General features: G+C 37.9%; 1 protein-coding gene across 1 annotated transcript in view; it reads right to left on the bottom strand.

Annotated features, from left to right (window-relative positions):
• Positions 1-3574: 3574 nt before the first annotated feature.
• ppm1e (protein phosphatase, Mg2+/Mn2+ dependent, 1E) overlaps positions 3575-13568 on the bottom strand; it is a 50512-nt gene continuing 40518 nt past the window's right edge. The window contains exons 4-8 of the mRNA XM_024266760.2: positions 12528-12727; positions 12003-12191; positions 11767-11910; positions 11287-11380; positions 3575-9208 (exon numbers count right to left, since the gene is read on the bottom strand). Of these exons, the coding sequence (XP_024122528.1) occupies positions 8286-9208; positions 11287-11380; positions 11767-11910; positions 12003-12191; positions 12528-12727 (1550 nt within the window). The 3' untranslated portion in view covers positions 3575-8285. The remainder of the gene's footprint in view (positions 9209-11286; positions 11381-11766; positions 11911-12002; positions 12192-12527; positions 12728-13568) is intronic.

Here is a 13568-nt window from a genome sequence, read left to right as displayed (position 1 = left end):
TTAAAACAACATTAATATATTTTTGTTTGATATTTAAACTGGATTTTCAATAAATTGCGAAGTAATCAAAAAGTTTATTAAGAAATTATTTTGCACAAAAAGTATATACTTTTATGAATGCAAATGCGTTTACAAATAATTATCTCTTAAATTTCAGTGGATAAATATGCTTTTTAATTAAATAAGTAATGGGATCGAGTCTTGATCAAACAATAGTTGGATAAATGTTGTGAAATCATCATGTAAATACTCCACAAATGCAAAAAAAGATTTGATTGATGCAGATTTCCTACTGTGTTCACTAATCCTAACTAACTTCTAACAAAAAATGATAAGACATGTTTGCCTGAGTGATTAATAAACATTTACCTACAGATTTAGTACCAACACCATATTAGAATCTTAAAAAAAAAACTAAGTCAACTAATTTTCTGATGGTTTTAAAACAATTACTGGTATGTGCATCATTTAGGAAATCCTTCATTGCTTTGGCATTAAAATTTTGGAAAAAATGTCTTTCAAGGACCTCAATTTAAATAGATTTAGGAATAATCTTGAAAATGTTGGATTTCTGCAGACAAATGTGTGAGTTGTCACTGCTGTTAGCATTTTGACTTCCTAGAGTTAAAACTTAAGACTTGCAGGTTCTTTAAAGTGGGACCTTCATTGTTTAAATTCATAACATTTTGCATCTTTTTACTTTTTTATGCTCACTCAGTGGGATCCAAAGCTGCATTTAGGATGGTGACAACTTCCAGCTGAGCTCCCTGATGACAAACATTGTTTGTGTGGATTTTTTTTTAGCAGGATGTGTCAAAAATGCATTAAAGTTTTGAGGTCCAAAATTTCCAGCTGGATTTTGCAGTCTGAAAACACAATATTTTAACTGTTAAGAAAAGGAAAAAACATCAGCCAGAATCTTGGTCTAATCTTTATATATACATTATTAGTCACCAGTTACAATACACATGTTTATATACTACTGGAACACAGACAATACAGGTACTCAGTGGGTTTTTTTTTCTTTTTTTTTTCCCTTATCTAACCTGCATGTTGAAGAACAACCAATCATAGGGTTTGTCTTCAATCCTGGGGGAGGAGGCAAGAAGGAGAGTCTCCCTCCCTTCCTGCCCCATCATAAGACACCATCCACTGGTCTACATTTGAACAGTCCAACAAGGCCTCTCGCTTTTCTGCTGAGGAATGCCAATACAACGGAAATGTCCTGCCTCCTTTATCTCAGCTCCTCTTTGAAGAAGAAAGCTTCACATTCATGATTTCATCCAAATTTAAATTTAAAATTAGATGTAAGAAAACCAACATCTGAGCCTTTATTTCCTTTAAAAGATGGAAAAATGAATGGGAAACTGACTTCGTAAACCCTGCAGTCATGCTCGTTCAGGTATGGCTAACAGAACAACATTTTGTTTCATCCTTCAGCAGAAGACAAACCCACAGAGCCTTTTTTTTGTTAATGCAATGTCATTATTGCTTACAGAGAAAAAGAAAAGCTTCTCGTGTACACAGACACAGTGCAGATAGATCGATGGAGGGCCCTATAGTTGGATCATGGGAGCGTAGAGCTGAACGTCTTGTTTTGCCGCCGTCGTGAGAGGAGGAACTTTTTAGTGCAAGCAGAGCATGAGCAAAGGGAGGGTGGCTCGAGCGAAGCTGGGGGGGGTTCACCACGATTGTTAATTCTTTTATTGCTCGTGATTATCTCAGGTATGATTGAACCACAGCAGAATTAGGACAGGTTTAGTGCAGGTAAACGCAGTGGTGTTAGATTTTTTTTTTTTTTTTTTTGAGGACCTGCTGTGATCCTTAAAATAAACCTACAAGAGGCTGTAGAAAGGTACAATTGCACTTCACAGCTGCTGAGCGGCCACGACTACAACATGCTTTAGTGTTTTAATCTGCACTGATAGAACAGGGCTGCCATCCATTAAAAAAACCTCCAATACTGTGTTAGCATGAGACCATTTTACTATAATAGCATATTCTTTATATTATCAATACAATTGTCAAGAGGGTCATGATTATAAACCCTAAACTTTCAAAACCGTAGGGCAGTTTTTCTTAAGGTCCCACTCCTACTATAATTTTTTCTTTTTGTAAAAATCGTTTCCAGTGTTTTTTATTTTAAAATAATTTTTAGGCCAAATAAAAAAAATATTTTGTTTTTTAGACATATTTTCTGCTTCATTAGAAATTTGCCTCCGAGTCGTAGAATGACTGTTGGCGCTGAAGTTAGCCTCCACCCATTTCCCATCAACCCTTTGTTTACACTCTCTTCTGCTAGCTTATAGCGCCTTACAAGCCCAAGTTAACATTAGCATAGCCAAAAAAAAAATCCAGCCATACAGTATGAGCCAGATGAAATATCAGGCGAGAAGAATACCAACATTAATGGAACTATTTGTCTGCTTCAAAATTGTAACATAGCGGGCATACTTCGGCCCACTCATGGCAGTTTCTGCGTCACAAAGCTGAGCTTTTTCAAACCACCAGTTTTCATCTCCTCCTGATCCAATCTAATTTTAATTAAGAAATACGATTTTAATCTTAAATTATTTAACATATGTCCTCCATCATGAGAAAAAAACCTACAAGAACATACTAAAAAAAAACAAAAACACAATGTTTTTAGCATGTTCTTGTGGCATTTTTCTGGAGATGAAGTTCAAAATTAAACAAATAAATTGCATTTCTGAGTATTTTTTAATTCTAATCCATGTGAATTAGCAACAGATGAAAAAAATCTTATTTTTGATTTAGAAAAAAAATAGGCTGGGCTCTTAGCAATGGGAAGGGGGGCGGGGTTGCTCCGCACTCACAACTCAGAGGTGAATTTCTCATGAACTACATCCGCTCTGCATAAATTATGTTCTAAAAAAACTGTATTTTTGGGGGGAGGGCAAAAAAAATCTTAATTAAAAGACCATTTCTAAAAATGACTATAAAGCTGATTGTTGTGGGTCTTTAAGATTTTCTCTTAATAGGGTATTTTTTACTTCAAACCTTATTCTGTAAGGCAATGTTATTCAAACATGATCAACATTTGATGGCAGCTCTTTAGAATTTGCAGCCACGTTGATATGAGATATGAAAATATCTCATCTATCTGCTAAAACAGTTGCAACACAGTAGCGAGTTGTTTAAAAGGCTGCAGCAGCTCCATGTGGTCCTCACCCTTTATCACCTGCAACTCATACTTCTGAAGGGAAATCCTAATTTTTTTAAAATCTCACAGATTTCTGACTTAAAAAAAAAGAATGAATGAATATTCTCTTCTAGGGAGTTGCTTTATGGATCTTTTTTAGGGTGGCAAAGCAGCAAAGTCAAGGTAGAACTACCCAGTGAAAGCCAGAATTACTCTTTACACATCTGATTTTCTATTCATCAGAATCAGATCCTCTTCTTATTTCAGCGATCTATTCAAAGCAAATACAGCATATGATGTGAGTGAAACATGGATAGGACCGCTGATGCATCACACGTTCTCCAAGCACCCACAGTTAGCACTCACAGCAAACATACATGTCTAAGTGAATTTTTTATGACTATGATTTCCTTTTTTTTTTTTTTTTTCCAGACATTGTGGGAATAATTCCACAAAAAGATCCGGTGGCTTTTTCGTTTTAGAGAACATTCCTTATAGCACCCCTTAAAATATGAGTCTTCATTAAAACGGACAGAAAAGAAAAAGGAAACGCACAAACTCCTGATGACCTAATTCACCACATTCTAGGACATGAGGTACATTCTGCTCCAGTGACGCTCTTTCATAGTAAGTCCACAAGGTTTTCGCTTGATAATTTTAGGATATCAACAGCAAGAGAGGAAGAGGAAAAAGATATAGGGAAAATGCTCGTTGGAATACCAGAAAGGTTTGGCCACAGTTAAAAAAAATAAAATTACCAGCACAAATGAGGTAATTGTCAAAGTGTTCATTCTGAACAAACCACATCGCAGGTTAAAGTGCAAGTAATCTGATTCTGTTGGTGGGAAATCCTATTATAAGGGAGAAAACTAACTTGACTCAAGATTCTGAGATTGTTTCTTGATAAAGCGTTGAAGTTGGCACTTATTGACACCAAAGAGGGAAGAGAACTACTATTGTCCCACTGAAATTACTTCTAGGCCTTAATGCTCCAAATCTTTATGATAGTTCTTTCAAAGCTACAAGATAAAGCCATAAAAAAGGGAAAAATTAGTCACTGAAAAAATGGCTTTGTATGGAAATCAAATTTTCCTGGCTGTAGGTCCTCCAAATGCACAAATCGAACCTTTTCCTTTCTGCCTATCAGTGCAGTCTTTGTTTTATTAAAAAAAATAGAAATAGACTATCGTCAGCATAAATCTGCACTTGTTGGACCCTATGCTACAGTGAAAAGTAAATGAAAAAGGTTGTACGTTACCCACAATTTGAAACTAATTTTGATTGTGTAGCTTTAAAAGCCAAACTTCATATCAAATGTTGTCTTTTAAGCACCTTTTTTTTGCCGGTGCGAGTCAATATTTATTATTATTATTATTATTTTTTAATGCAGCTGTATTAAATTAGTAAATTATTTTTCTTCTGTTGCAATCAGCTCAAAGCAGAACCATTCAAACTCCTTGAAAACTAATTTGTGGTTAACTTAAAAATTTAATATATTATCTGTTTTATTGCTGCATAATAATAAGGCGTCCTGTGCATTGATCTCAACCCCTTAAATTTAAGATTTTGGATTTGGCTGCAAGCTAACAAATGTTCTTTATGAATAAAATGTGGCTAATGCTATTTTTTTGTTGTAGTTTTCTATTAGCTGTGGCATTTTTTAAAATTATATATGTATTCCTCAGGTAGGAATAGTGTTCTTACAAATAAATTAAAGTTTTTTTTATCATGTTGGAGCTTAATAAATATGATTATTAACCGATTATTCTATGTTTCTGCTGCAGCGCATGTGTTGGTCTCACGGATACTTCCACCAGGAGTAACCAATCAGAGAGCCGGACACTGTCACATGCTATTTTTCTTCCGCTTTAAGGCTTCAGTGTCGCACAAAAATTTCCATATTTTTATAAGCACTAAAAGTTATGTTTAACGCCAATTGTACCACAATAATATATTAAATATTGTTCTGAAAATGTTGTATAACAGATCCCACTTTAATTAATTTAATGAGATAGATGGAATATTTGTACAGTTTCCTTTTTATTTTGATAAAAAATTTACAGCCTTAAATATTTGTTTTAGCCGTGTCATTTTAAAATCTGCAAACAAAAAAAATATTTCAAAATACAAATGCTAACAATGACATGTTATATAAATTAGTAGGTTAAAACACTGGCTAGTAGTATTTGTGGATCCAGACTGAGTTGAGTTATTCGCCCTGATTTATTTTAAATTTTTGCAGCATTTTTCAAAATATTGAACTTTTGCTTTGAATTTCTATGCCTTAAAACAAAAATCTACTAACAAAAAAAGCTTGTTAAATCCCACATTTAGGTTTCCATAGAGTGACAAAAAAAAGTGTGAGGGCAGCAAGGAGGGGGTGTTACAAAACAAACGAAAGGCACTCATTTTTTTTCATTTTAGCTTTTCTAGAAACCGAGTATTTTTTGGAAATACATCATAAATTGTGCCACAACACCAACATTTTAGATTTCTATTCTCCTCATAACCCACTAAGACTCAGAGTTTCTGTCCCCATCTGGACCACTGAACTATCTAAAGAATTGACTCAGGTAAGTGAATTCTAATATTTTATTATTCAACCATAAAGAGCTTTGTACTGTGGACAAATTGTTGTGTAATTGCTGAGTCATAGACTGCACTACAAAGGGCAGAACAGCATGTGCCTCCAGAGCCTAAAACCAGGGCTATGAATTATATTAATCTGTTACCAAAACGATTGCAGAAGCAGAACGGGTCATTAAAGCGTAGCTCAAAGGTCTTCCTATCTGTGTTTGTGATAAAAAGGATGATATGTTAGTTTTTCCTAAAAATGATGTAAAACAGGAAAAGAAAAGAAACAAAAACCCTTGTGAGACCACGAATCCTTCACTGCTGGTATGGAAAGAGGGGCTGTCTTTAGACTTGATGCATGAATGGATCCACACCACAAACATGAGTTTTTAGTGTTGTTTTTGGTCTAAATATCAGTGAAAATGATTTTCAAATCTTAACTGTAATATAAAGCTACAATGAAATTTCAGACGATGAGTTTTCCCCTCCACAGGTGCGTTTTAGAGAAGGATCAGGCTGCACAAAGTAATCATTATGGCCATTATTTTCATAAACATTTGAACAACTACAAGATATGTCTAGGAGGGTACGTATATATATATGTATGTATATTATATCATCTGGTAGATTAATTACAATACAGAAAGACAAACAAAATGCCAAAAATAGGTTTTCAACCATTCTATTGCTCCTATGGCTAAAAGGGAGAAAATCCCTGCAGGGCTTTGCAACACGGGGGTGTCTGATTAGGACAACCTTTTGGCTTTCGTAACAATATGTATATATTTTTTTAAGGAGCAACTCGCAAATTTCTTTGCATGCCTTCTGTCCAAAATAAGAGACATTTGTTTAATAGTGTGAAGGAAACACCAGGTGTACAAATTAAATGCTGAACGCCTCTTCAGACTGAATGCAAACGTAGCTCACGCCTTAGTCACACCTATCCGTACGAGGGGTTGACCTGTGCCTGTGTTGGCGTTTGGGTTGTCTCCATTACACAGGGATGTAATGGAGGGCCGACCTTCTGCTGGTTTTCCAGAAACCCTGCCTTGTCTGATCTTGTGTTTAGCAAGGAAGGAACTTCAATGGTTGGGAAACATGAAGGACACCAGCCCTCGAGGCCTGGGGTTTGACATCCCGTTCGTTGTGTCTCAGATCCGTTCCCCGTCCCCCCCCTGACTTTGAGAGAAGTGGTTTCTCTTGCCCCACTCCCTCATGTCATCAATATCCAAAACTTTGGCACTCAGGCCCCATGTCTCACCCTCCAAACCTCGTGAAATATATATTTTTTTAAGTTTTTGTACTTCGAAAAATTAATTTTCGACGTCAAGAGCAAAAATGGACAATGTGTTATCACGTGGGCACGTCACCTTAAGTATAAAATAAAATCATTTAAAGGCTTTTGTTTGAAACCCTGGCCAATTTACCACTTCTCTGGCTTTTTGCCACAAGTCGATGGATTGGATACTGAACTGTAACTCAGACGTCAGACGCAGACATGACAGAGACGGTGCAAAAGTTCCAATTGATTATTAAACGTTCTTTTCTTTCGTGTCAACGGAAATCATCCTTTATCCCTATGTGTTGTACAATTGTTCGATTCAACCTCTCACCCGCAGCATGCCCATAGAAAAAATGTGCATTAACATTTTTGCTCAATGGGTTCATAAAGCGGTCTGTGACTTTGATATTTCATGCGTTACCTGCGTGCCCTGTACATGTTTATCCATTTTTTTCCCCGTATCCATCCGTTAGGGTAGTTGTGACTAAGGCCTGAGCTGTCACGGTCAATGACAGAACTTAGAGTATTCTCTCTTACGACACCACTCAATGTCCAGCTATAAATGTCATTGGAACTTCATTTGTTTTGCTCACCCTGACCGACACAGATCAAACTGTAATTTCACTGCCAGCAGTAAATGTGTCACCCTTCTCTACAATTCATTTTACATTCAATTTCGACACAACCAGCATTCCCAGCTCTGGCTTGATATCAGCTGGTCAAGCAGGAAGAGGGTTCTGTTTGGGCGTCACCAACAGCATGTAGCGGGGGTTGAGATATGAGGGTCTGCTTAGGTTTGAAAGCTTTCAACTGAGGACGGGGAGTACCGGTCCTCCAACAGAAGCTGTGTTCAAATTAAGCATCTGCACACTCCTGAGTGCACCGAATGCCGTACTCTCTGAAGCGCAGAAAGAACACGAAGCGTAAACTGAATTCAGCCACAAGTCTGACCCGTTTCCTCTCTAGCCTCAGCTGTTTTCATTCTTTCATCTCAAATAATTTTTGAATAGGCTGCACTTTCGTAGTTACCCCACTGCAGCCGTTACTGCTCAAAATAAAGAATACAACAGAATTTGATACCCACGTTTTAAACACAACTCCACGGAGGATGCAGCCTCTTAGTTTGGACACAGCGATAGATTAAAACCACATAATTACTGCAGGAGCAACAACTACCTACTATCAAAGAAAGATGTGTTGTTAAAGGCCCAGGGGGCTTGGCTAAGGGGGCAAAAGGACTGAGATGATTTGGTTTGGACCACCCCTTCAGATGGTGGAATCAGGGGGCAGGTGAGGCACTGCCACTCCAGGCCTCCAGGTGGAGTAGCACTGCATTTGGCTGGGTGGTATCAGGCCTAGAAGCTCCCTGGATTTGCTCGGCCACCTTCGGCCCCACCGGCGACAACCGTGGCCACCGCGCCTGTGGCTCCGCCTCACTGCTTTGCTTAACAGCATGGCTGTCTGGGGCCACAGTGGGTCCGTGAAGCCGGAGATGCCAGGCTCCTGAAAAAGAATATTTGACCTGCGCCCCAGCGGGCGCTCTTCGCGATACAAGTGAGAGGTTGTGAAGAGGTCAGGACTAAAGTTGAAGCAGGCCTTTCTTCGCGTCAGGGAGATGCGGCCCTCCAGCGACGGCCCCAGCAAGCTGAGGCTAGTTCTGTCCGTGAACGAGTCATTTCGGTCTTCGTAGCCGAGGTCCGCTGGAGCTGAGCACTGCTGCAGGGGCCAGCCTCCGCGGCTCTTCCCCCCAATGTCTGCAGTGCTGCCCCCCTCCCCACCATCCCGCTCGGCTCTAACCGTTTCATCTTCCTCCTCCTCTTCCTCTTCTTGCTCCTCTTCCTCCACCTCCGTTACCTCTTCCTCCTCCGCTTGTCCCTCCACCATAGCTTCCTCCTCCTCCTCTGTGCTCGTGGGAGGTGGGGAGCGGGGGTCCCGCAAGAAGACTACTATGACAGTTATGTTATCGCTAGACCCGGCGTCTCGGGCCGAGGCCACCAGCTTGTGTGCGACCATGGTGGTGTCTCCGCTGTTCTCCTGGAGATGGTCGCTGACTACCCGCACCGCCTCCTCTGGACTCACGGTGTCCCAGAAGCCGTCGCAGGCCAGAATCAGGTAATCTTCAGAACCGTCTAGAGGGAAGACACTGTGGTCTGCATCACCGCAGATGTAGGGTTTGTGCTCGGAGTCCCCTGTCATTAAAAGCAGCGCGTTAAAACATATGTAAAGGATCTTGACTACCAGCAATGCAAATTTGTCCTTGTGTAGAAGACATTTCTTCACTTTTTTTTGGGATCTACAGAGGACATTTAAGCCTCGCTTCCACTGAGTGGTAGGGTACTGTCTGGTTTAGAATGGACCAGGAAAATCAGGTGAGCGTTTCCCCTCAAAGTTGGACCATCATGGCGGTTGTGGGGTGAAGCTAACAACAACAATGGAGGTCTTCCAGAAGGAAATTTTTTGTGCTCGTTTAATGCAATTTCAACGATAGTGTGCGATCATGATGGTGTCTCTGCTGTTCTTCTGGAAATGGTTACTGACCATCTGATTTTCCTTCTCCGGACTCAAGGTGTCCCAGAAGCTGCTAACCAGACTGTTTCATTTTTCTATGGACCTACAACCAATGGGGGTACAAAATGGATCTATTTTATAATGGAGACGCTCAAAATACCAGACTGGACCGTACCGCACCACTCTGGAGGCATGAGGGATTTTCAAATGTGACGGGACAGATCTCTGGGAATTGCAGTTTTTAGTGGATTAAAAAAAAAAAAAAATCGAAGGGACTATATATATATTTTTTCCTGATAGTCAGACGGTTAAGGCAGGTTTGCTTCACAAAATTACATATTTATGCCGTTTTATAGAGAACACCATGCAGTTTGTTCCTGTAAACCAGCTTTTTTCTATTCTACTCCATGGGTTTTACAAGTTTCCCAACTTTAAAATCCTGATTTAAGCCTAAAAAATATATGACTTAAGCAGAACTTGATAATTGGAGCTTATTAAGTTTAAAGTCCCACTCCGATCGTCTTTTGATCTATTTTTAAAGCATTCCTTATTGATCTTTTATTTTATTATCATACTGTTTTAATTTCCTTTATAAATGTCCTCCATCATTAAAAACAGAGCAAGAAAATGTTATAGAAGTGGGTCTTTTCCATAAGAACAGGATGATGAAAGATCAGGATTTATAACTGTCATACCTGAAGGTGTAACCCATCATTTAACCAATACTTTTTATTTTACACATGCAATTTTTGGGTAGCATTAGCGGGGAATATCTTTTATTTATTTTGTTTTTTTGTCGTTGCCTTTTCACTTTTCACTGATGGAGTTGTCATCGTGAATCATTCAACTTCATCAAACCCATTAATGTAGAAACATGGACTCTAAAACTATACAAAAAGATGGAAAGCTGCCGTTGAAGATTTTGATTTTGAAATATTTTCTCTGATGATTAATATTATTTTAAAAGGAAAATTAAATTTGATCTTTTGGGGCACCTTTACTAAATTTGATAAAACTCTGCAATCAAAAGAAAGAGTCGGGGGTTGGATAAGGTAAAAAAAAAAAGGTCAAAAATTGACTTGTTTTCAGATGTGTCTGGATTCAGGATCATAATCTACTGTTTTTGAAATGGTTTCAATCTAATAACTAAAAGAAGAAATAAATTAATGTAATCAACTGTGCTAGACTTTCACTAATCTAAAATATTTTAGATTTTAGAATACAGTGGGTATTTATGCCAAAATACTGAATCGTTTTGGTGTTTTATTTACAAGGTTAAGATTTAATTTGATTTGATGTATTTACCAAATGTATACTTTAAAAATTGTTTGGCAATGAAAATCAATTTTTAAATAAATTATGCTATTAAAAACTATTGTAAACTGAAAGGAGGTGATGTTATAAAAATCATTTATTTTGTTAAAACACTAACTGAAAATTGTTTTTTTTTTTTAAGACAAGAAAATGAATTCATAGAGTTGATAAATTGTTAGGAATGAGTAGATTAATCAATATTTTTTGGGCTCCTCCCTAAATTAAACAATTTAATATAAAGAATGCACAACTACAGCCAGATAAGAACAAAAACAAGAATTGCTTAATAATAAGAATCAAGTATTATGAATAAAAAGGGTTTTAGCAGAAAGTCAAATAAACACAACTCTAATAAAAAAATTTAAATGCATCGAACGCTAAAACAAGAAAATAAATCCAATCAGTTTGAGTGATAAGAGGCCATTGATTAAAATGAATACTTTACCTATTGCTCTGGATACAGAAAGACTGCCGTTGACCCTCCATGTGCCAAACCAGATCACACATCCTCCCAGAGCTTCAATCCTCTTTTTCTCATCCTGCAACAAACCGTCAGTCCAGTCAGTGACATCTCAGCTGCAATTCTGCACCGATGGTTTTACTGCAGCACTTTTCCTGCCTGTTGTTAGTGTAAACTGCTCTAATTGGATGGGAGGGTCTACTATAGAGTACAGGAAAAAATCAAAAGTTGTGCTAAAATTAACTAAAAAATCCCCTAGTAAAACATTTTATTTGCAACATTTATCTATTAAGAAAGGTCAAAGGTCATATGATGGTATTCTCGTTAAATAAAAAAATCTTAATATCAGAGAAAAGGAAAAGATTTGCCACTGATGAGTATATTAAAAAAAAAGTTTAGTTAATGTAAGAACATTAAAAGTTTTGTAGTTTATTTCTGTCTGATGTGTGAGTGTGTGTCCCTCACCTCTCTGTCTGGTTTATGAGGCTTCATCAGCTCCACCACCTGCCCTTTTCGAACCAGAATGGCCTGAGAGTCTCCCAGCCAGGCTACATACAACGTCCGGCCCCGCAGAAATGTCACCACTCCTGTGGTCCCACAGCGTAGTTTCTGCCCAGAACACACACGTTAATAAATAATGTTTCATATCTATGAAAATATATTTGATTTTTGTTAAGCTTGCTCTTAAAAGACGATGTTACCTCCCGTGAGGCCTTCTTCACAAAGCGCTCATCGGTGACCTTGAAGGCTCTGCAAAGCGCCTCGATGGGATCCTGGTTGAACGATTCTTGGTGAACTAAGTTGACGTGCAGATGGTTGGCGGCGTAAATAGCGGCATCTACACCACCGTGACCATCAAACACAGCAAAGAAAGCCTGCTCCTCCTGATCCTGAGAAAAATGACGCAAAACAATTGATGTAGGTATGAAATCCCAAAAGGAAAATCAACAAAGTTTATTTATGAAGGTCAGAAAAAGGAAATAACAGTGTGAAACTGGAATGAACTTTTTGTACAGCAGCTTAGTTTCTGCGCACAGATGTATTGTAAAACTCTAATAGTCAAATATTCTTAGAATTATTAAAATTTTCTTTAAATAAGTAAAAAGAAAAAAACTCTCTTAATCACTACACTTCTATTAAGATGGATGATCCCAGATTGATACCTTTTCCTTCTAATTTGGAGAAAATACTGTTTCTCTCAGTTTGTCAGGTGAATTTTTTCCTACCTGAATGTTGAAGAGTGTGTTGAAGTCTGGGATGATGACGTGTTTGTCCTCCATCTTGCGCCTCATGTTTTTGATGGCGTGAATGGACGTTTCGTAGTACGGCAGCGGGCGGCGATGGAAGGGGAGCTCCTTCAGCCAGAGGCAGCACTGCTCAAACAGTATATTAAACACCAGCCGGGCCACCGTCACTGCTTCGATCTCTGCAAAAACAAACAAACAAACAAACAAAACACAGTTAGACAGAGACCTGGCAAACAAGCCTCTGCTTGTTTCTGTTGATACTGACCTGTACAAACCCATAAAACTTTCTAGATTTGAGCAAAAAGAAAATATTATCCTCCCCATATGAGCATCAAACTTCTTCTCATAAACATATGCTGTTAAACAAGCGGCCCAAAGATTTTATATATTATATTTTTTATATTATATATATATGAAGTGCCTACAAAAATCTATTTTAGAATGTTTATGTGTGTTTTATGTAATACATTTAATTAAATGACTTAAATTTGAGTTTTTTTAAGGAGAAGAAAATCAAAGCAAAGTAGGCCTCCAGATTAAAACTTCCTGAACTGTGATAAAAGGTACGCTGTGATAGGGATAGGCTCCAGCAACCCTGATACACCATCAGCAGGTTTGACTGAATAAATTACAAACTACAAAAATCAGATGCTTCCTGTAGTTTTTGTTCAGCTGAACGATTTAGGAAAAAAACACATAGAAACAGGTCAGAAATGGTGGATTCTCTAGAAAGAAAAAAAAAACAATTTGATGAAATTGAAGACAAATGGGTAGCTTTGTGTCAGAAAGACCTTTCCCTGAAGCAGGTCAATTTAACCCCATTGAAACAATCAAAAAAACAACCAGACGTGAAACACTGAATATCTTTCTACAGTTCCAGATCTAAATCCTGGTAAAGATCTGTAAAAGGAGCTGAATTGAAGCAGTTTTAAGTCAAATTAAAGCCGTTTGCTAATGAGGGGAGGGTTAAAATACCTGCTGACGAGTGGAAAGGTCCCATTTACACTAACAGAAGTTGTT

The sequence above is a fragment of the Oryzias melastigma genome, linkage group LG14 (assembly GCF_002922805.2).
Source record: "Oryzias melastigma strain HK-1 linkage group LG14, ASM292280v2, whole genome shotgun sequence".
Lineage (NCBI taxonomy): Eukaryota > Metazoa > Chordata > Actinopteri > Beloniformes > Adrianichthyidae > Oryzias > Oryzias melastigma.
Note: the sequence above shows the minus strand (reverse complement) of the source record. Positions and strands in the feature narration are given on the sequence as shown.